Consider the following 24,675-nt stretch of genomic DNA (forward strand, 5'->3'; position numbering starts at 1 on the left):
AGCCGTTTGTTTCAGTACGACTCCTTTCAGCTGCCCACCCAACATAAACTGCTAATAAAACGCTTGAGGAGGCGTTTTGAAAAGAAAAAAAATATTTTTTTTAGAACAGGGTAGAAATATAATTATGAGCCTTTGATTGATATCCAGACATTTTTTGCGGAGACACAATCCTGTTCCCCACTTGTATTGGAGTGGACGGCGATATCTACTTCTGGGCCACATAAATGACGGACCCCCGTCCACTGCCAGCTTAAACAGCTGCAATACCAGGCTTGGCCTCTGAGCACTGGTGGATTGCGGAAGTAAGCGCCTATCCTGGGGGCCTGGTTGAATTGCGTGTGTCTCACGCCGAACGCGTGAGACTTGAGAGCCCTGTTACCGATATTATCCCGGATATTGACAGTCGCAGTTCAGCAAAAGAGGCGTAGAGGAAGAAGGGGCCCGGATGTTGACAGTAATGGTTGTGGAACTGTGCAGCGCCGTATAACGAATGTATTAGATATGCACATTTGATCGGACCTGACTGGAAAGTATTACCCGCCACAGTGGCGGGTGAAGTGACACAATTCACCCGCCACCATACAAATCCACCCGCAAATGGCGTGTGGCGGGTGTTAATTTCCATCCCTGGCGCGCGCGTGTGTATGCGTGTGCGATTGTTCGCGTGCGCGTGCATGAGTGTGTGTTCCAGTGTTTATTTTGTAGTACTGGTGCACAGGGGTTTTGGAATTATTTTACGGTTGACTCATTTTTAAAATAAATGTAGCGCAGACAATGTGTGAGAAGAGGATGTGAGGTCCAGGACTGCATCTACAACCCAACAAAATTATGTTTTATCAGAACTTTAATCAACTATGAACATCGAACATGTCTGACTAAATATATGCTCACATTTACATTGACAAAATACAGTTTTCGTAATGAAAATCTAATGGTGGATACATAGGTGCATAAAAAGGAGTAAGGCAAAAGGAATAATATAAAATCCCCCTAAACCTGCCAACAGTAGGATCAGGTCAACATAAAACATGTATTATCCCCGATTGTCCAATATTATAAATGATCATCCCAAAGAAAGCTTGACTATACTATTCCCTTCCATTCCATTCATTCCATTGTATATATTATTATTATTATTTTTTTTTTTATCTTTATTTTTTGCTGTGCTGTCTTGTTCTGTGTGAGCTCATGACACTGTAAAGCGACCTTGAGTATGAGAAAGGCGCTATATTAAATAAACATATTGTGGCCACCGTTCAGGGTGCCGCAAGGGATCCTGGGGGGGGGGGGGGGGTGTTTGGACCATTGCGAGTTTGACTCTTGCCCTCCCAGGGGTCCAAGCAGCGAAGGCTGCAGTATGCAAAAGTCCTACTGCGGCCTATACCGTAAGTCGAAAACTCTTAAACCTTTCAGCCATTGTTATCAATAACCCCCACTACCATAAACCCAAATGTGTGGTACTGCACCCAAAGGTGGCGCTATTGTAAAAAATCATGAATTAGGCTTATTTCTCCTCACCAGAGTGACCGGGACTCAAAATTCTTTCAGAATATTAATCTCTAAAAAACAGAAGCGTTTATAAAACCCGGGTCTTATGCCCTAAAAATTTATAATTTTCCCACAATTTCATATCAAAGCTAAACATGATAAAATGATTCACAGGCTACAAAAATAATCTAAAATTCACCAAAATCACCACATAAAATCTTAAAACCAAGCCTCACAAAAATCATAGAACAGAATTTGTTTTACTTAGTTCCGTTTGAGGAATATTGGCCAATTAAACTGGAGCAGTTAGCCCATTTTTCTTATATGACCATTTCGTTATTGTATAAAAAAACATATGACTATTATTAGGTGGATACCAATACCCCAAACTACTAATAAACCCAATCGTGATACTGCACCCAAAGGTGGCAAATTATTACCCAAAGGTTTATCCAAAATTGCAAACCTAGCCCTAACCCTTTTTTCTTAACCCCAGAACCATTTGTTTAGATCGTTAATTGTTTGGAATCCAGGGGCGTTTTTCATATATTTGTATGTACGGCAAACATCCATGCCCCACCCTCCATGTTTGGCCACAAATTCCCGTCTCCAGAGAAAGTAACTCATGTACTCTTCTTGATTCCGGTCGAGGTAGTGTAGTCTGTCAGCAAGCTTCTTTGGAGTATCAAAGTCCTCGAAGTGGATGAATGAACTACCAGGAATGTGCTCCTCATAATTATTTCTAGAAGGACCTAGAACAACTGGCACTGTTCCCATTGACAGGGGATTGTAAACCTTCTCTGTGATGTAGTCTTTAAAGATGGAGTTCTCAAAGGACAGGTAGAACTTACAGCTAGTAATTAACTGGACTCCCTCATCTCTGCTAACTTTCAATCCAAATGCGGCCCCATAAGTATGAATATGGATATGCTTTTTCAGTTCATTGTAGAAATGGACTCTTTTGTAATTTTGGTTCCAGTTACTAACAATCCAACATACCAGTTTGTCCTTAGCTGGTAATTTAAAATCATCCTTGGGGGTTTTGCGTTGAGCTATTTCTCCGTATCGTCCTGGCACCGTCGAATCCAGCCTGTAGTTGTTTGTTAAATTGAACAGGCTAGTGGCCTGAGGTATTCGATGGCAATTAGCAGGGGACTCTTTGTTCATCCACACCCATTTCTGAAACCATGGTCGTGGCTCCTTGGGCATGTTGGAAAGATCAGTCCGGATATCCCTGTGATGGAAGAAGACCAGGTGAGCCTGGTTATACAGGGATCTGTTGTCGGTAAAGTGTAGTCCGCTCAAATCAGATCCAATGCATTCTGGGCTAAATTTGTAATTGAAAGGCCACAACCAGATCAATATTATCGTCCTATTAGTGGGCACCGCCGTGAGATTCCTCATCTCCTGCCTTATTTGCTCCTCAAAAACTTGGACCTCTGAGTCATTTCTGTTGACCTCTTCAGAGATGCCTGGAGGGCGAAGAATTTTGAAGATGTCATAATTCGAGTTGATGTTGACGCTGTTGTACGCAAAGAAAACAGCGAGTGAACACAATACAATGACGGTGCAGAAGCCGGCGCGTTGATAGGGAGTCCACTGAACCAGAAACATCATGGCGGACCTAGAAGACAAAGGAGAGATGCGGAAATATTACAGTTCAGTTTGTTTTATTCACTTGTTGCTTGAATTGTGTTCAGAGATTATATACCCCACTGGCCAGTCCAGATGTTAAATTTGCCTTATCAGCCGTTAAAGTTACCCTCCCCCATTAAAAAATATGCATTTTAGATGCTGGAGCATATCTTGATATTGGCTAATTTTCAGGACGCATGCCAATGTTTTATATTATCATGCTTGGTCAATTTTTTAAGGGGGCACTCAGAGCTTTATTTTAAGCCCTTTGTGAGTATGTGTGACCACTAAAGGGGACACGGGAGCACTTCAAACCCTTCATTTCCTTCTTTTTTTATTTCCGCCTAAATCATCTGTTTCCTTTTTTGTCCTGTGGCTTCAAGAAACATCAGAGATACAAAATACAAAAACTGGAATGCAGAATAGCTCAAAACGCAACGCTGTCAAAAATATTCACAGCTCACAGCTCTTGCACGTATGTTTACTGGGACCCACGCCGGCGAGAGACATCTACATTCCGATTGGCTGGTGGTCATTTACAGCCGCAAAGCTTCTAGCTCCTTTTCTTAGAGTTGAGTGGTTTTCAACTCTCATTTGCAGCTTTACAGCTTTAGAGCTGTCGCTCAAGCGTTTTATCGCTCCTATCGCTTTATCGCGTAAGTATAATAGAAAGTGAAGGGGCGTTTATTGCTCGAAACGCTTTATAGCTTTTGGTGAAATTACAGTAAGGATTCAGGAAATGTATAATTTGTTTATATTATTTAATTTGAGGGGGGGATTTTCAGCCATATATTAGACAGACGTTATTCACGAAACTATGACTAAATATGGTAAATAACTTCTCACCTTTATTCACCTAATAAAAAATAAATAAAACAAAAACAAGACAAAACAAAACAAACAAACAATCACGTTAGACGTTGTGTGCGAGTTTGAACAGGTGAGTTTTGAGTTGTGACTTGAAGGTTGTAAGGGTGTCTGACTGTTTTATGTGTGGGGGGAGGGAGTTCCAGAGCCTGGGTGCTGAACGGCTGAATGACCGGGCACCCATTGTAGTGAGTCGTGATGTAGGGATACATAGTAGTCCTGCAGAGGTTGAGCGGAGGGAGCGGCAGGGAGTGTATTCTTGGAGGAAGTGGTACCGCTCTTCCATTTTTTCCTGTTAACCCTTTTGTTCTGTTCAAATCGGTGCACAATTCCTCTGTTCGAATCATTTTGGCCCTAAAAACTAGTTAACTCAGGTTTAGTTTTTAGTTAATTTTTTCCATGCTGCCAAACATTTCAGGTCACCAATTTGTCTAGACTGGGTACCCCCCGCCCGGTCTGCCGGCGGTCTGTCTAGACTGGGTACCCCCCGCCCGGTCTGCCGGCGGTCTGTCTAGACTGGGTACCCCCCGCCCGGTCTGCCGGCGGTCTGTCTAGACTGGGTACCCCCCGCCCGGTCTGCCGGCGGTCTGTCTAGACTGGGTACCCCCCGCCCGGTCTGCCGGCGGTCTGTCTAGACTGGGTACCCCCCGCCCGGTCTGCCGGCGGTCTGTCTAGACTGGGTACCCCCCGCCCGGTCTGCCGGCGGTCTGTCTAGACTGGGTACCCCCCGCCCGGTCTGCCGGCGGTCTGTCTAGACTGGGTACCCCCCGCCCGGTCTGCCGGCGGTCTGTCTAGACTGGGTACCCCCCGCCCGGTCTGCCGGCGGTCTGTCTAGACTGGGTACCCCCCGCCCGGTCTGCCGGCGGTCTGTCTAGACTGGGTACCCCGCGCCCGGTCTGCCGGCGGTCTGTCTAGACTGGGTAGCCCCCGCCCGGTCTGCCGGCGGTCTGTCTAGACTGGGTACCCCGCGCCCGGTCTGCCGGCGGTCTGTCTAGACTGGGTACCCCGCGCCCGGTCTGCCGGTGGTCTGTCTAGACTGGGTACCCCGCGCCCGGTCTGCCGGCGGTCTGTCTAGACTGGGTACCCCCCGCCCGGTCTGCCGGTGGTCTGTCTAGACTGGGTACCCCGCGCCCGGTCTGCCGGCGGTCTGTCTAGACTGGGTACCCCCCGCCCGGTCTGCCGGTGGTCTGTCTAGACTGGGTACCCCCCGCCCGGTCTGCCGGCGGTCTGTCTAGACTGGGTACCCCCCGCCCGGTCTGCCGGCGGTCTGTCTAGACTGGGTACCCCCCGCCCGGTCTGCCGGTGGTCTGTCTAGACTGGGTACCCCCCGCCCGGTCTGCCGGTGGTCTGTCTAGACTGGGTAGCCCCCGCCCGGTCTGCCGGCGGTCTGTCTAGACTGGGTACCCCGCGCCCGGTCTGCCGGTGGTCTGTCTAGACTGGGTAGCCCCCGCCCGGTCTGCCTGTGGTCTGAATCCTCCCTGCAGCAGGGGCTGGAGAGAAGCAATACTTTTCTTCCTGTTTCTGATCCGCTGTTACTGGAGTCAATCACCAAGCTGGCTTTTCCCCTTGGCGTGCTATCAGCTGGTTCGATCTGATTTGTTGAAGGAATATCCAATTGCATACAGAATCATTTGAACTGTGCCCGTTGATCAGGAATCTTGTGCTGAAGAAAATGACAGCAGTCTCCTGGCAATAACCAGGCTACAATTTGTCATGATCATCTACTAAGGTAAGTAGTAGTATTGGTTATGTATTTCTGTTTAATAAATCTATAAAAAGTACAAACTTCATATTAAACAAGCTGTTAATGTAGGCTACATGTTAAAACATTAGTTAAGATATGTTTTGATTTATGTTTTCTGATTATGTTTCTAGTTAAACTGCATGATCATGGCCACCAGTGGACAAGTAAATCCACAACAAAAGCAACCAAAAATGGACAGCATTATCCACTGCTCTGATGATAGAGAAAAGCTGGTTTCAATTCAAGGTGTAGACTCTAGTGTAGATTCCAACAATCTACTACCACAGGAACTGTGTCGTAGCATCTTCACTACGAAGAAACTTCCTAATGGCATCCTTGAAAAAGAAAAGCAAAGTGCTTGTGGTTCTGCTGAAGAGAACACGTCTAAGAGAGAAGAGAGACGGCGTCTCAGGAACCGGACTTATGACAGAGGGCAGATTATGGCAGAAAATTGACAAATATATAAAGGGACAAAATATGAAAGAGAAATTGCTACAGTGTCGAGAACTGCAAGCAAATGAAACGGTCCTTAGTACAGCCACAAAGAAAATGGACAGCAGAATCCTGGCTATTGTGAGTAGAGACCTTGTAGCAGCTGAGGGACACTACCATAGATCTTGCTATGGGTTGCACACAAAAGAGGACATTCCTAAAGAGGTGTTAGGCTGCGACGAACATGAGGCTGAAGCCCAGTATGAAGCTGCTGTAAAACCGTCATTAGATTAAATATTCCAGTTCATCAGGGTGAAGCTTTTTGCCAATGCTAAAATGATATTAATGACTGATCTAACTTCTAGACTGGTTGCTGCAATGTACTCCAAAGGAATAACCAAGTCACGGAATCAACCAAAAAGACGAAAGCTGGAGCTGTTTGGTGGAGCCCTGCACATCTTCCCCGATGATAACGGAAAACCCCTCTACCCAGATAACCTGTCCATGAGGGAACCTGCCAAAGAAAACCACAATTTGAAAAGTATTGACATTCAAGATGCTGTAGCAAGAGCAGCTATTCGATTGAGAAAAGACATCAAGATTCAGGATGTACCTCAAGCCTGGCCACCTGATGTTAAACCAGAAGTAGAATGTCCTACCATTCTAGAGTCGCTCAGTGTCTTCCTTTGCTATCTAGGCTTTCAAGTTCAGCGGCTTGTCCAATCTCTTGGTCAAGAAATGGTATATGTGGTGACATGTGGAAGAATCAGACCTTCCAAGCATGTCATTCTCCCATTTAGTGTCAAGTCTTTGACAAGGAATGTAGAGCTGATAAACATCTTAAACTGACTTCGTCACTGCGTGTCAAACTCACAAATGGAGGAGATTGACACAGCCCTATGTCTTCAAAAACTCTCTTCATCAGAAATTGACACAGGTTTGCCAGCTAACATCCATCCCGGCATATTCCAACCCGGTATCACCCGATTGCGTGCTCCTGCGCACGAACGTTAATCTATTGAAGCATGTTCCAGAGCACGATAGTCTTTGCGTGCAACACAGAACGAAATGTGAGTGTTCTCAGACAATTAACGTGCTCCACAAAACGGTACGAGAGAGAGAGAAAGAGAGAGAGGGAGGGACAGAGAGAGAGAGAGAGCGAGAGAGAGGCTTCAGAAAGGGTGTGCGCAGATAGTACAGTGCACCCTAGTTGTGTTTATGCCAAAACCACAAATGCTATATATATATTGCCTAATTATATATATTGCCTATATATATATATATATATATATATATATATATATAGGCTATATATTTAAATTAGGCTATAATTATATTATTTAGCGTGTAATGAGAATATCTATAGCCAAATTGTCGAAGATGCCCGAGAATCTCCGGGGATATCAGCATGGGAAATCGGCGAATCAGACCCATGAACCTATAAAGAAAGACGTCATCTCAAGCGGGAGAGAACGTTTGCGGTGCTGGTTTGTGTTACGTAAGTACAGGGCTCTCATGTCTCATGCATTCGGCGTGAGACACACGCAATTCAACCCATGCACACGCTCGAACCTGGTCTCACGAAAATATGTGACACTGTCACGTTATTTAATCTATTGAAACGTGAGCAGGGACACGTAGGCCTATTTTCTAATATTTGTATTTCAATTGGAAGTAGGCTATTTGTCGTGTCACTAAGCATGACTTCCAAACTAAGGTTCTGTCCGGGAGCGTTCTCCCTAATGTCCCTTATGGAGCTCCGTACAGATCATTCATTGTTGAAAATTGTCTGTGTTAACTAACAAATGACAGCTTTTGGCCACCCGTTTCTACTTAAAATTGTCTGTGATAACTAACAATATGACAGCTTTTGGCCACCCGTTTCTACTTTCACCTTTGATACTGAGAAATTGTGACAATACACGGATATATTAAATGCAGGTGCGCTGCTCTGTAGGCAAACCGCGAAGGAAAAAAGGGTAGCTGCTTCATCTGTTCTTTTGAGAATTGTATGTCTTGATGTTTATTTTATCTAGCCATCTATTCTCTTGTTTTTGGCTATGTGAATGAACGTCCGCGTCGATGCCTCGATCGCAAGTCCAGTGTCGCGAGCGGACGTTGCCATGACATCTAGAAATCATACCGTATTTAATGGGTTGCAGTGAGTGTAACATAATTCACCTCAGTATTTTGTTATGTGTTGTTCTTTCAATTGTGTTAGGCATGTCGTTTACTGTCTTGGTGGTTCAGGGATCGCTGTCCCTTTAAGGATTACGAGTGTCTCATGACGTCAGAGCCCATGCGGGATTTGTTTACTTTCAGCACGTTTTGATTTCCTGTTTCTCTCTTACTAAATTAACGAGTCACACAACTGTGTGCTCAACGTGCGAAATTTTATCCCTCACTTATTGCAATTTCCACAGGGTTATCATTAATATTGATGTGTAGGGGTTGATTATAACTCGTGAATAATATTGTTTAGACCACGGTCTGGGGGAATACTCGTATTCTGATTGGCTGCAGTGCGTGCATTAACTCCTGATATAGCCCTACAGACACCTGCAAAGTAGTTCCAGTCAGTGTTTAGATTCTCTGCCCGAGCCCGACGCGGGCCGGGTCGGGCCGATATTTCCCACCACTATACTCGGGCCGGGCCTTTGATCAAGCATTTTTATTTTTATTTTACCATTGGTTTATTGGCCTAATCTGAGGAGAAATCTATGCCATGAACAGAAATATTATAGGCCTTTATTACACGGGTCTTCTCAATGCTGTGGAACACTCCGTTCGAGAGGGGTCTGGCTGCAGACATCCACCCACACGCTCCAGACATCCACCCACACGCACTTCCGCTGCAGACAGAAACATCCACCCACACGCCGGAAATTGCGTGCTGGTGGATGTCTGGAGCGCGAGTTGCACATTATTCAACAGCGCCCCCTCGGGTCACACTTTTCGGTGGGTCGCAGAATTCAGTGTAACAACGGGACTCACTGCACGAAGATGTGACGTTCGGCTCAGCTGCATTTGGAGGTTATGGTAGGTGACTATTCAAAATACAGCGATACAATTATAAATGCACGTGACTTGCATTTCTTTACCGATCTATTAGTTTCATTAAGTTTAGATTTTTTCATCAAACAAATAACAGAACGTTACACCAATATGAAGCATTTGTTGTTTTAATCCACACTGACGGTGGCAAACGCTAGCTAGGTGTCATTTTTGCAAGATAGGCAAATGTTTTTTGTAAACGTTGTGTAGCCTATAGTCGGTCTTATTAAACGATTTTAAAGATTTGTAGATGTGTTGCGAGTGTAAACGATTTTAAGATTTGGACTTTTGACAGTCATCTGTAGTCCAAAACAGAGTTAAGTTGTAATAAAATAATTAGCACGAATTGAATTGACGCAGCTCGTTTCGCTTTAACTAGAGTTGCACCTATCAGCTGTTCATCTCCGCAGCGGTGGCTGAGAAGTGTGATATTATTCAATAGACAAAATCAATCGTTAAATATTCGATCTGCCTGTTTAGTTCATACAATCTGTTTATAACTCAGAGATCATAGCACTTAGTTCAGTTAAAAGGGGTAAAAGATGAAAAATGTAATAAAACTGATAAAAGTTAATGAATTACTGTTATGTAATAGCCTACTATCCTGTCTCAGATTCTAAATGTTCAATGTCCCCCAGTCAATAGGGTGCTGGGGCTCAGACAGTTCATAAAACATAGAATGACAGAGAGAAACAGATGTAAAGTACAGTATGAGGTAGAAATATATCTCATCATTACTTATATGCCAATAATAGTTAAAGTTGATGCTCTGAAGGGACAATAATTGCTGCACACCCCTAATAAATGTTACGTTTTTCTATTTCAGCCTTTTTCGTCTAGACTACAACCACTACTGAATTACCGGCCTTTAAATAGTTTGCTGTGTTGTGAGAATTTATCGTCTTTGATCTTAATTTTTTCTACAATTACAACATCAATTGTAAAAAAAAAATCTGTCTTTTGTAGATGCATCACTCGATTTTTAGGGATGATTCAAAGCCAGAAGTCAAACGCTGCACAACTTGCTGCACACTTTTCCACTGCCCCCTATGCCCAACTTTTAAACCAACCGTAAACACAAAGCTTCAGTGCCACCTGGAATCCTACATAAAACATTCCATGACATTTAAAGGTGATATATGTATGTGTGTAGAAAGAATATAAGAATGTGTGTGTACATGTCTGTAGACAATATTTCTGAATGTTTGTCTGCTTACTTTTATAAGTCACTGACTTATTTTCCTCTATCTTTTGCCTGCATTGATCTTAGACACAAAGATCAATGATAATAATAATAGTCATGACAATAATCTTTTGTAAAGAATGTGCCATCCTCCTAGGTGTGATGGTCTTTCATTATTTTAAGTATTTAAAGAGGACAAAATTATTCTGGTGTTCAACTCACTCAGTGTTCAACAGCTTCAGGACCTCCTCTCTGTAGACAGACTTACCCCCTCCAGTTATGTTTCCCACCACAGTGCCGTTGTTGTCTAATTTGATGTGTTATTATCTGGATGGGCTTGTCTGCAGTTCCAAGTCTTAGTTTAAGTAACTAACTGGTTGCAAAAATAATATAATTGAATATAAAATGATTCCAACTTGGTGGCATTTCATTTTCCATTAAACAGGGGCCACTTGACAACATTGTGGCTGGAGTTGCCTGGCTGCGTCAGAATGCAGGTTTGCTCAGGGGGAAGGTGGTCGAGCCCGCATTTCCGAATATGGACGCAAAAGAACAGCAGGAGCTCCTGGAAAGGATACGTTCTTCAACTGATGAAGAAGAAAAGTATCCCCTGCTCTTCACATTTGATTTTCAGGAAGACATGGAGGTCTTCCTTAACATGGCAGCTGAGGAGGATCTTCGGGTCAACGCCATGTTTCTGGGTCGCTGGGTGGACAGCCAGTGACATTGCTGTGTGTGTGTGTGTGTGTGTGTGTGTGTGTGTGTGTGTGTGTGTGTGTGTGTGTGTGTGTGTGTGTGTGTGTGTGTGTGTGTGTGTGTGTGTGTGTGTGTGTGTGTGTGTGTGTGTGTGTGTGTTGAGGTTCTGAGTTCAGTTATCTGTTGAGTGTTCTTAATAAAGTGTTATAACGTTTACAATGTATAGATTTTTTGTATGACTTTACTTATTCACTTTGGTTACACACAGAGCTAAGTTAAAACACAGACTTGAGTTTGTCGTATTTAAATATGGGCAAATAAGGTGGTCCAGCAGCACAAGGTAAAACACAAATTATAGACAATTAGAGCCAGATATTAAATTAATGATGGTTCAGAGTAAGAATTTAGGAATGCAAAAGTGCTAATAACATATGATAAATTATGTTGGAATGCAGTCGAACCTTATGATATTAAGACAACAGAATGTAACATGGCTAGACCTAATATAAATGTCAGAAAAGGTGAAGCTAAAGGGGAATTGTTCTAACTATTCCTGTCCACTCATACATAGTATTTAAAATAATTATTAGCCTCAATCTCTGATGCCCTTCAGCTTTAGAATACGAGTATCAGTTTGTGTCCTATCAAATATTAAATTGAGATGATTGCAGTATAACACAGAGGGAATTCTGAATAAGGTGTGTGTATTTACAGAAAGAGAAGAGCCATAAGCTCCAGCTTAAAGTCAACAGCGAGCGTCAGGTCTTCAGTCCAAAACCGGAAGTGTTTATCCGATTTTATAACTTAATTTATTTCGTTCATTTATGTAAACACATTACTTAACGCCCGTTCATTTATGCAAACACATTACGTAACGCCCGATTTTTTTTTTTTTTTTTATTATCCGATTTCCGGTGTAAGTACCATATCGGCTCGGCTTCCAGATCGGCTCGGGGTCCGTCGTCTGCTGATAACGTCACACAATACGCTATCTACAGCAATAAGGTTTTTTATTGCTTAAATTAAAGAGCCTATAATGATCTTTCATTTTGAACATAGACCATTCCCAACCTATCTGTATGGATAGTTTTCTTCTAAAAACAAAACATCCCTCGGAATAATCTTGGCTGTTAAGATAAGCCATCCGTGTTGCCAGATTGGGCACATTTTCAGCCCGATTTGGCTACTTTGAATCACGTTAGGCTGGAAAAACGGGACATATGCCCAATCTGGCAACACAAACCGAAACTAGACATAGACCTACTCGCGCTCACACATGTGCTCGCTGTTGCCTCGTGGTTGTTATGACTACAGCCAGAGCTACAGCACAAAACAGCCAATCACAACTGTCTGACGTACAGCCAATCACAATGTACGCCCATTCAAGCGTACAGCCAATGATATTGTGTAACGTAATCAGCAGACGACGGACCCCGAGCCGATCTGGAAGCCGAGCCGATATGGTACTTACACCGGCGTGTGGGTGGATGTTTCTGTCTGCAGCGGAAGTGCGTGTGGGTGGATGTCTGGAGCGTGTGGGTGGATGTCTGCAGCTAGACATAATAATATTCTAATAATATTCAACATCCAATTTATACATTCAAAAACGTCTATGTTTCAATGTCTTTCAGGGCCTTCTGCTGTATGCGAACATTGCACATGCTAAACAGCACCATATATTTAACTGTTTTTGTTGAACTAAACTCTGCTCTTTGTACAGATATTTTTAGTAGTTTAGCTTATTTATCTACTTTTATTTTAAGTATATTTTGTGTGAAGGGAACTTGCAAATTAAGGATTTCATTGCCCAGTGTAAACTATGTTTCCATTGTGTATATGACAATAAACGATCTTGTATCTTGTATCTTGTTATGACCACTAGGTGGCAGTGTTGATTACTAGATCAGATGGAGCTAGACTTGAGAACGACAGAACAAGTGTAACGGAAGAACCATGAAGGCTGGTAAAATAAAGACACCTACTTAGAAATATCCAAAGTTGTTTATTTATAATTACATAACTTTACATGGTACCAGGAGTGGATTCTATAAAGCCACCAGGGACTCTAAAACTTACCGAGAACCTCAACGCCAACTGGAAGACTTTTAAACAGCAGTTTGAGCTGTACCTCGCAGCTATCGGTGTGTCGGAGACGTCTAACAAGAGAAAAATAGCACTGTTGCTAACTGTTGCGTGACCGAAGCAATAGAGGTGTATAACACATTCACTTTTGACCCTGAAGAAGACAAGAACAAGCTGGATGCAGTACTCAAGCAGTTTGATGAACGTTGTCTTGCTAAAAAGAATGAGACCTACAAAAGGTACGTTTTTAGATCACGACTGCAACGTGAAGGAGAGGCGTTGACAGCTTCCTCATGGACTGAATGTAATGAAACGGATGACAGCGATTCGCAGAGTGATCCCGAGTTTGTGGTTACATGGTTACTGAGGGGGGCAGTGAAATAGAGGAGACTGGACAGCCAGTCAAGGCAGATGAGACTGTACGGCCAGTCAATGCAGTGCAAACAGATAAATGGGTGGCACCTCTGTTAGTTAATGGGACAGTGGTGTTGTTCAGACTAGACACAGGGGCAAAAGCCAACCTGATCAGTTTAAAGGACATTAAAGCACTTAAAGAGAAGCCAAAAATACAGAAACGCACTGTCCCACTGAAAACATATAATGGACAGCCAATTGAAACCAAGGGGGTGTGCCGGCTTAAAATGTGTGTGAGAGGCAAGACACAAAACCTCATGTTTGTAGTGGTTCCTGATGACCACGAATCATTGCTCTGGGACAGAGCATGTGAGGACCTGGAGCTGGTCAAGAGGGTCTACCAGCTCAACAGTCTTAAAAAAGCTCCATCACATCTGTGAAAAAACCCAATGGTGAGTTAAGAGTGTGCCTAGACCCCAAAGATCTCAATGAGAACATTAAAAGAGAGCATTACCAGATAACAAAAAGGGAAGAGATCACAAGTGAAATGGCAGGGGCGAGATATTTTAGCAAACTAGATGCATCTCATGGTTTCTGGCAACTGAAACTGGACTCTGAGAGTAGCAAGTATTGCACATCCAACACACCTTTTGGAAGATACAGTTTTCTTCGATTGCCATTTGGAATAAAATCGGCCCCCGAGATTTTTCATAGGGCGATGGAATCGATCATAGAGGGGCTAGAGGACACCCGTGTGTACATCGATGATTTAATAGTATGGGGCTCAACACTAGCACAACATAATGAAAGGCTGCTGAATCTCCTGAAAAGGATTCCGTTGAGCGGTCTGAAACTGAAAGAAAGCAAATGTCAGTTTGGGGTCACAGAGATCCAGACATGGGGGACTCGAGTCACATGACTTGACTCGAGTCAGACTCGAGTCGCAAATTTGAGGACTTGAGACTTGCTTGACTAACACTGATAAAAGACTCGACTTGACTTTGACTTGGTCTTCATGACTTGAGACTTGACTTAGACTTGAGACAGATGACTCGAAATGACTTTTTTAATGTTGGATTAAAGGTTGGATATGTGATTTGCGATACGCCAGCAGATTTTGAAAATACGCAACTCAAATGGTCCTACCCCCTCTCCTTCAACGCTGACTCTGACTCCACCCATTCCAAGTACAGGGACGCGCAATCACACACGAGCGCAAACACAGATGCGCAAGAGTGAGCCAGGCTAGCTAGGTTGGAGTTTAGGGTTGTATTCTAGTGCAAGGTCCAAATGTGAATTAGCTAGTAAACTAGCTCCAGTAGCTACCGCAGGATAACAAAAAACAGAAGCTTGCTCTGCTTGCTCTAATCTACACGCCAGGGAAATACATAGTCCTGGCTGATGCACTGTCTCGAGCAACTGCGCCGCCCCAAGCAGCTGTGCAATGAAGAGAGGCATAAAACAAAATCGTCAAAAGAGCTTGAAAGGAATGTAAACTTAATTGTCTCTTCTCTCCCCGTGTCAGACATGGTGCTCAAGAAGATTTCACAGGAAACTGAACAAGATGAGACACTGCAGGCAGTGGCAGCGAAACTTGATTATCACTCAAACTATCCTGAAGCAACATGGTCTCACAGGAATCCGTGAAATGACTACGGTCGGACGCTTAACTCAAAATCCGTGGCCACATCACGGAACACGCCGATATCCGTGTGTGAGCCACGGAATAACAGTGTAATTTACTTGCATTGGAGCAAATTCCGTGGCCACATCACGGACAATTGAAGTGATTCCGTCAGACCACCACGGATTTTGAGTTAAGCCCCCGCTGTGGTCAAATGTGGCACACACACAGATTGAAACGGGAGCACACACACAGATTGAAACGGGAATCTGTGTGTGTGCCACAGAATATCATTGTCATTTACTTGCATTGGAGCAACTTCCGTGGACACAAGGACAATTTAAGTGTTTCAGTGAGACCACCCCGGGTTTTGAGTTAAGCCCCCGTGGTCGACTCGCTCGTTGAAACGGGGATCCGTGTGTGAGCCACGGAACATCAGCGTCATTAACTTGCATTGGAGCGAATTCCGTGGCCACATCACGGAAATCGGCGTGTTTCCGTGATGTGTCCACGGATTTCGAGTTATTCGTCCGTAGTCATTTCACGGATTTCTGTGAGACCAGGTTGCCTGAAGAAGCACAACTGAACAGCACATCTGCCAGTGCTGTTATAACTCGCATGAAAAGCATCTTTGGCAGACATGGCATGCCCCAGATAGTCCAAGGTGATAATGGTCCGCAGTACAGCAGCCAAGAGTTTTAAATGTTTGCAGAGGAGTATGGGTTCCAACACACTACATCGAGCCCTCTCTATCCAAAGGCGAATGGTAAGGCAGAGAAAGGAGTGGAACTCGTTAAAAGACTTCTAAAAAAGGCTGCAGAGACAAAATCAGACCCTTACCTTGCACTGTGGACCTATCGGTCTTCTCCTCTGGGATGTGGAGCATCACCTTCAGAGCTCCTCATGAACCGAAAACTGCGCAACACATTACCACACATGCCAAGAAAGAAGAAAAACTGAGCACTCACACAAAAGCACATACAGCTGAAGTGGGCACAGAAGCATCATGACAAGACGGCCAGGAGTCTCACACCTCTCTCAGAACACGACGTGGTCAGAATCGAAGAGCCCCACACATGGAACAGAAAAGCAGTGGTGCTCAAAGAGGTCGGTCCGAGGTCGTACACAGTCAGAACGGAGGATGGACATGTATTTCGGAGGAACCGCAGATGCCTACTCAGGACTCAAGAGACATTTAGAAAGCAGTCACACGCAGAAGTAACAAACCCTCCTGACGCATACCAGGATGTGCAGCCCACAGAGCATCAGACACCAAAATCAGAGACAGGGTCACCTGTCTGCCGTAAGTCTAGCAGAGCTAGAAGATCAAGAGTGATGATGGACTTGTGAGAGTATTTGTTGTTTACATATGTGATTTCTGCTTAACCTGAGAATAGTCTTAAAGTAAAGGTTATGGTAACATTGAAAAAAATAAATAAAAAAAATACTGTTTATTACCTTGGTTTCCTGAAATAAGAGGATATCCTGTTTATTGCTACTTTTGCATATCTGTTACTTACTTTATTACCTACCGTTACTTACTGGTGTTACCTGAAAGAAGAGGTTTTACAGTACATTACCACTGTTACCTGAAAGAGAAATAGTACAGTTAATTTACACAGTACAGTCAATTAAGGTTACTTTCTAAAACCTGTTATCTGAAAGAAGGGATTAATTGTTTACCTTGTTTACCTGTAAGAAAAGCTTTAGGTGTGGTAGCCCTAACTGTGTTTAATGGCTTTAGGTGTAGCTTTCAGGTCTAGTCTTGATATAGCCTTGGGCCTACTATTATTTTACTTTTAACCTCAGAGAAAGGAGGATGTAATGATATGCATGTTCTGTATATATATTATATGATATGACCACTAGGTGGAAGTGTTGATTACTAGATCAGATGGAGCTGAGAACGACAGAACAAGTGTAACGGGAGAACCATGAAGGCTGGTAAAATAAAGAAACCTACTTAGAAATATCCAAAGTTGTTTATTTATAAATACATAACTTTACAGTTCCTACCACACATTTGTTCCTTCATCATGGTGCGTGAGAGAATAATTGCGGCTATTGCAGGGCATCGTATTTGTCCGCGGTTGCATAGCCAACGTGGTCTTATTATAACACCGATCATTAACTAAAAAACACATTGAAAGAATAAAGCATCCAGCATATGATTTCAACAATGTATGAGGGCATAAACAATCCGCATTACGCAACAGGGATAGTCGCAAAGTGGAATGCTGTTGGAAACCAGCGGACGAGCGGTGGGTGGAGATGTGCGCGCATTTCAGAAGCAGTGAAATACCGCACAAAAATCTATTTCTAATTTGTCAGTTTGCCGTGTGTCTGCCTGGCACAAATGCTCACGTTGAGGGGATCTTTTCCATAATAAACAGTACACATACACACACACACACACACACACACACACACACACACACACACGCACACGCACACGATAGCGATCAACTAAGCTGTAATCTAGCATATAAGCAATGGCTCCATTAATTAGTTATTCAGTGTTGCATGTATTTATGCTTATTATTCTTCTTCGATTGACCAAACTTATGACTATCTTGTGTTTTTGTGGCTCGTCATCAGCAGCATCACTTGCCTCAACTACGAGCGTGCAGGCAAAAAGCGCGCTCCTTTAAATGGAAAAGCAATTGCATCATTTACAGCTTTTGGTGTGAACTAAAAGATGGTAAGAACCGGTTGACGGGACATGTGTGATCCTGCTGTAATCACAAATATACCTTTGAAAGATACCAATGTGTTTGTCCTGTCTTTCAGTCCTTTTGACCAGATCACAACCGTTACACTATGCCATGCGTTAAAATAATAATAATAATAATAATAATAATAATAATAATAATAATAATAATAACAACGATAAACTCAATGATAAACTCAAAAAAATAATAACAACGATCAACTCGATCAAAACCTTCCAAAACAAAATCTCGTTTTTGGGTAGGCCTAAACGATAACGTTGGCTAAATTATTTGGGAAAGAACAGCTGATACAGCGTTAATAAGTTGTACATAAATCAATGCATCTGCAAACACCGTAGGCCTACAGCAAACACATATTTTCCTGATGCAGACATCGTGTAGCCCCTAACTTTTAGGATTGATGAGTATTTGATCGTGAGAAAAGATTAATGTCTCCCTCCTAATGCATATTATGAACACAAGTCGATAACGATAATGTATACAATACTGGTAAGAAACGATGTGTGTTGTTACGTATTTTAAGAATCTAAGCCACCCACACATAGACCCAATGATGCAGGACCAAACATATAAGCTGCGTTACCCTCACATAGCCACAAGGGGAGCATGATGTTATTGAAGGCTGCTCCCTCTTCACCTTTAATTAAGTGAAGAAGCCGAAGCCATAACGTCACCCCGGCCACGCCCACTAGGCAACGCCCACTTCATAGGCCACACCCACTTGACGTCCTGTACGGAGGACGTCGAGTGAACAGGCCAGAGATCAATAGGTAGACGGCGCAGCAAGCCACCCGGGCCTTAGCCCGGGGGGCTTGAAGTAGATCACGGTATTTTCCTCTCACTCGCGTTAGAAACAATTCCCTCCGTATAGCTTCAGTTACCATACCGAAACATGCCGACGACTTTATAATAAATGAAGTGAGTTAAAGCAACCCGGGATTGGACAACTTTCTTCGAGAATATGCAACAGTGTTAATGTATTGCTGAATATCATTAAATAAACCCACAGTTGCGGCCACAGGACCGCATATCATATATGTGTGTTAAGTTTTCTTTGCCGCAATTTACGTGACGTCTCAGTATTTCGGAAGTTGTAGAAGAAAACGCTATTCCATGTGTGAATTAGGGCATATTATTTGGCCATAGACTGAGCCATTTGATGTTCAAAATTCATGCGATCTGCCTCATCGGAGACTATACGCGCTGTCAAAATATCAACATGTCAGGTTGAAATGCTCTCATGGGACTTAAAGGGGAAGGGAGATGGCACTCTCATTTAGTCCCATGAGAGCGTTTCAACCTGTGAGAGTGCCATGAATTTCGAACATCAAATTCCACGTAACGCCAAAACCACACCTTCGGGTAATTAGGCTAGGGGTGGATGCTGAGTGTGACTGGATAGCCTTCCTCCTTCCGCCATAATAAATAACTGGCAAAGGTGTGGAAAACCATTTGTGAAATGGTTGTGTTAAAATGTAAGCCTATTTTTTATGTTCTCAGGTTACATGACTGTAAATATTGTTTACTCTTAGCGACACAAGAGGACGCAAGAGCACACACAATAATTAATGTAATGAATGTTCATGTATTGTATTGTGACCTAATGGACTTCCCGTACATGGACATTTTTATGCGTGACGTTTTTCATATTCAAACAGTCCGCGCTCAACCCAACCTGCAGATGGCCACATTTCATTGTTCTGAAATAAATGTCCTATAATGAGAGAAGTCGTCAGCCTCCTTCCTGCATCGTCAGCAGCACCACTCTGCTGATAAAACTCAACAGGTTGGCAGAGCAGGAAATTCTATTCAAGTTTCAAATGAGGGCTACATAAGGCCATTTTAGGCCAACACCACACACAACAACATCTTGCAAACACGCAGTTCGTTTTTAGATGCTTTGCTCAAGGAAACAAAAGGTAGCATTACAGAGAGTAGGAACCTGCCAGGCTCCAGTTTACTATTGTGACTTCTTGATACAGTTTGAACTGAAAAGCTACTTATTCATCTTTCTCTTTCTTTCCACACACACACACACACACACACACACACACACACACACACACACACACACACACACACACACACACACAGGTGTAACAGATCAGTATCGGGCCTGAGTGGAGTGGCGATGGTGATTCTCTGGTTGAAAAACAGGCTGGCCAGCATTAGCTTCTTTTTCAGAAGTGATAGGGTTAGGGTGAAGGTTTGGGCGATACAATGTTATTCTGATAACATTATTGAAATCACTATCAATCAGCATTGAGCACCGTTTATTTTGAGCTACCATCTATGGTTGAAATGGTACACATCATTCTAATCAACAGGATTAAAGTAACGATGTGACTGGATAGCCTTCCTCCTTCCGCCATAACAAATAACTGGCAAAGGTGTGGAAAAAAGTTTGTGAAATGGTTGGCAGAGCAGGAAATTCTACTTAAGTTTCAAATGAAGGCTACATAAGGCCATTTTAGGCCAACACCACACACAACAACATCTTGCAAACACGCAGTTCGTTTTTAGATGCTTTGCTAAAGGAAACAAAAGGTAGCATTACAGAGAGTAGGAACCTGCCAGGCTCCAGTTAACTATTGTGACTTCTTGATAAGGTTTGAATTGAAAAGTTACTTATTCATCTTTCTCTTTCTTTCCACACACACACACACACACACACACACACACACACACACACACACACACACACACACACACACACACACACACACACACACACACACACACACACACACACACACACAGGTGTAACAGATCAGTATCGGGCCTGAGTGGAGTGGCGATGGTGATTCTCTGGTTGAAAAACAGGCTGGCCAGCATTAGCTTCTTTTTCAGAAGTGATAGGGTTAGGGTGAAGGTTTGGGCGATACAATGTTATTCTGATAACATTATTGAAATCACTATCAATCAGCATTGAGCACCGTTTATTTTGAGCTACCATCTATGGTTGAAATGGTACACATCATTCTAATCAACAGGATTAAAGTAACGATGTGACTGGATAGCCTTCCTCCTTCCGCCATATCAAATAACTGGCAAAGGTGTGGAAAAAAGTTTGTGAAATGGTTGGCAGAGCAGGAAATTCTACTTAAGTTTCAAATGAAGGCTACATAAGGCCATTTTAGGCCAACACCACACACAACAACATCTTGCAAACACGCAGTTCGTTTTTAGATGCTTTGCTAAAGGAAACAAAAGGTAGCATTACAGAGAGTAGGAACCTGCCAGGCTCCAGTTAACTATTGTGACTTCTTGATAAGGTTTGAATTGAAAAGTTACTTATTCATCTTTCTCTTTCTTTCCACACACACACACACACACACACACACACACACACACACACACACACACACACACACACACACACACACACACACACACACACACACACACACACACACACACAGGTGTAACAGATCAGTATCGGGCCTGAGTGGAGTGGCGATGGTGATTCTCTGGTTGAAAAACAGGCTGGCCAGCATTAGCTTCTTTTTCAGAAGTGATAGGGTTAGGGTGAAGGTTTGGGCGATACAATGTTATTCTGATAACATTATTGAAATCACTATCAATCAGCATTGAGCACCGTTTATTTTGAGCTACCATCTATGGTTGAAATGGTACACATCATTCTAATCAACAGGATTAAAGTAACGATGTGACTGGATAGCCTTCCTCCTTCCGCCATATCAAATAACTGGCAAAGGTGTGGAAAAAAGTTTGTGAAATGGTTGGCAGAGCAGGAAATTCTACTTAAGTTTCAAATGAAGGCTACATAAGGCCATTTTAGGCCAACACCACACACAACAACATCTTGCAAACACGCAGTTCGTTTTTAGATGCTTTGCTAAAGGAAACAAAAGGTAGCATTACAGAGAGTAGGAACCTGCCAGGCTCCAGTTAACTATTGTGACTTCTTGATAAGGTTTGAATTGAAAAGTTACTTATTCATCTTTCTCTTTCTTTCCACACACACACACACACACACACACACACACACACACACACACACACACACACACACACACACACACACACACACACACACACACACACACAGGTGTAACAGATCAGTATCGGTCCTGAGTGGAGTGGCGATGGTGAAACTCTGGTTGAAAAACAGGCTGGTCAGCATTGGCTTCTTTTTCAGAAGTGATATGGTTAGGGTGAAGGTTTGGGCGATACAATGTTATTCTGATAACATTATTGAAATCACTATCAATCAGCATTGAGCAGTTTATTTTGAGCTACCATCTATGGTTGAAATGGTACACATCGTTACTTTAATCACCAGGAAGCCTGACGTGTTTCAGCCATACATAGTACATCAAGTACAATGCAGGACCAAGTCATAAGGCTGTAGGCTGCATACGTTTTCAACTAACTGTTAAAAGATGGAAAGAACCATAATATTTGTAATAATGCCCTCTTTCTGTAACGCCCCTTATGTTCCCAGTGAATGAATCAAGCAACACCAATCAACCCACACATCAATTGGAAAAAATATATATAGGCGGAAGACATGCGATTGATGGCGCAAAACGGGCTCCTTTGGAAATAATACAAGCCGCAAAAATTGTGGTTATTTCAAGAATATCCTGTTGCACCTGCAGTTAGTTTTACTCTCACACACACACACACACACACACACACACACACACACACACACACACACACACACACACACACACACACACACACACACACACACACACACACACACACACACACCATGGTGGGTGGGACAATTTCACCAAATCAAATCTAACTTTAATTATGTTACCAGGTTAAGGAGTACCTATCAAAAATTTCCAGAAAAGGAACTGCGTTTTAAATTGTTTTAAATCTTAATCATAGCCTAGATTTATTTGAGAGGTAGAATTAAACAAAGAAAACTAGAGAATTCATTAGCTTTCTAACTGATTAGTTCACTGAATTAGTAGGCTATATTGGCAATGCGGAATAAATATTTTGAAATAATTTATATTTTGGGCAAAGTACAGCAACTTTTAACGTACACAATAACCACTTCCTCAATTTTGCCTTTTCGTTCCACCTGTTTTTAAACTTATTCTATTGTATAATGTCAGAAGTTATTTATTTTAATCATATGTTGTTGGTTTTCTCATTGTCCAGATATTCACTGACCTTATAATCTTTCTTTCTTCAATGTTACAGTTCCAAATCTTGAGAGTATGTCACTAGCCCATGGACTCGTCACTCGTACATCGCACAGGTGTTAAATAGTGAACACCTGCGTGTCTCTTCTGTGAGATACTTTACTGCTTCCCAAACGTTATCAATTTCACCAAGGGGTCTCCAATGGCTGCAGTGTTGCCCAATCATGACAATAATTACACGAATAGTATTTTCCTTTTTACAAACAAGGAGGTTTGAGTTGTGTTGACCAGGTCTCCTCCATCCAAGTGAGTCTTTTTGAAGCGCATTGCTGAGTTTATATACGCACGCGATCCAGGCTGCGCATAGCAGCAATTGCGGCTCTTGACTGCCGCAGGTGGCAAAGCAGGGTAGGGACGCTTTTTGAACCGGATCGATTAGGATTTGTCCGTCACGCCTCGGGATGATTACAAATCAAACCTCCGTTTGCTCGGCAGGGCTATATTAGAATGCGATGGATTTCTCCCAAATGAGTTGTATATTATTAGGTTACATCCGCAATAGTTTGTTATGTATGACACTCTTTCTTTTCTAATTTACACTATTCAGAGTTACCTGGAAGTGGGCATTTTTGCTCTACAACCTTCCAACATCTCCCCCCCTGAAGGATAATAATAATAATAATAATAATAATAATAATAATAATAATAATAATAATAATAATAATAATAATAATAATAATAATGATAATAATAATAATAATAATAATAATAATAATAATAATAATAATAATAATGATAATAATAATAATAATGATAATAATAATAATAATAATAATAATAATAATAATAATGATAATAATAATAATAATAATAATAATAATAATGATAATAATAATAATAATAATAAATTTATATATAAATCACAAATTTTGTGATTTATATATAAATTACTCTCTTCTCACTAATACATTTCAATGCACACACAAATGGATATTGGTATGAATAAATGTAAAATAAATCCATCAACAAAAGTAAGTTTACACAAACACATTTCTGATCCACACGCAAATGTGTCTTGTTTTAAATAAATGTAATATAAATCCATAAATATATAAACGAAAAAAATACTTGCAATTTTCATCCAAATGTACTTGGATGTTGTTACATTTATATACAAACTGTTAAACTTGAATTTAAAAGACGCTTGTTTGCATTTGTGTGCGACGGTCTGTATTTATATTTGGATTTTTGAGACTCTCCTGACGTGGATGGATTCACAAATGCATTATTTTCAACAAGGAACTCTCTGTAGCCAATCAGATGCCTCAATCGTTTTCACATGACTGCAGTCCAAAGTCCCTTGTGTGGATCAGAAATGTGTTTGTGAAACTTACTTTTGTTATTGGATTTATTTTACATTTATACATATCCATTTGTGTGTGCAAATATGTGGCCTTGTAGGAAAATTACAGGTGGCCATTAAACCAATAATGGGAGTGCTACTTTAATCTGCCACTGCATTGTTACCAGTCCAGAAATGTCTCCTTATCTATCATTGGTTGGCCTGTGTGTTATTAATGTTTGTTTTCTTTTTTTGTTCTTTGTGTATTAAAGGTCCCATGACATGCTATTTTATGTATTCTTTAATATAG

The 24,675-nt window shown here is 42.2% G+C and overlaps 1 protein-coding gene across 2 annotated transcripts; it reads right to left on the bottom strand.

The window, feature by feature from the left end:
- Positions 1–826: 826 nt before the first annotated feature.
- LOC115549130 (alpha-(1,3)-fucosyltransferase 9) lies at positions 827–23,335 on the bottom strand. 2 transcript variants are annotated; one of them, XM_030364146.1, is made up of 2 exons: positions 23,052–23,335; positions 827–3,112 (listed from the first exon to the last, which is right to left on the bottom strand). In XM_030364146.1, the coding sequence occupies exon 2, from the start codon at positions 3,103–3,105 to the stop codon at positions 1,975–1,977; it is 1,131 nt and encodes a 376-aa protein (XP_030220006.1). In that variant the 5' UTR covers positions 3,106–3,112; positions 23,052–23,335; the 3' UTR covers positions 827–1,974. The 2 variants fall into 2 exon arrangements, with proteins under 2 accessions (XP_030220006.1, XP_030220007.1); XM_030364147.1 differs by lacking the exon at positions 23,052–23,335 and adding an exon at positions 16,000–17,976.
- Positions 23,336–24,675: the final 1,340 nt, after the last annotated feature.

The sequence above is a fragment of the Gadus morhua genome, chromosome 8, assembly GCF_902167405.1.
Source record: "Gadus morhua chromosome 8, gadMor3.0, whole genome shotgun sequence".
In the NCBI taxonomy this organism is placed as follows: domain Eukaryota; kingdom Metazoa; phylum Chordata; class Actinopteri; order Gadiformes; family Gadidae; genus Gadus; species Gadus morhua.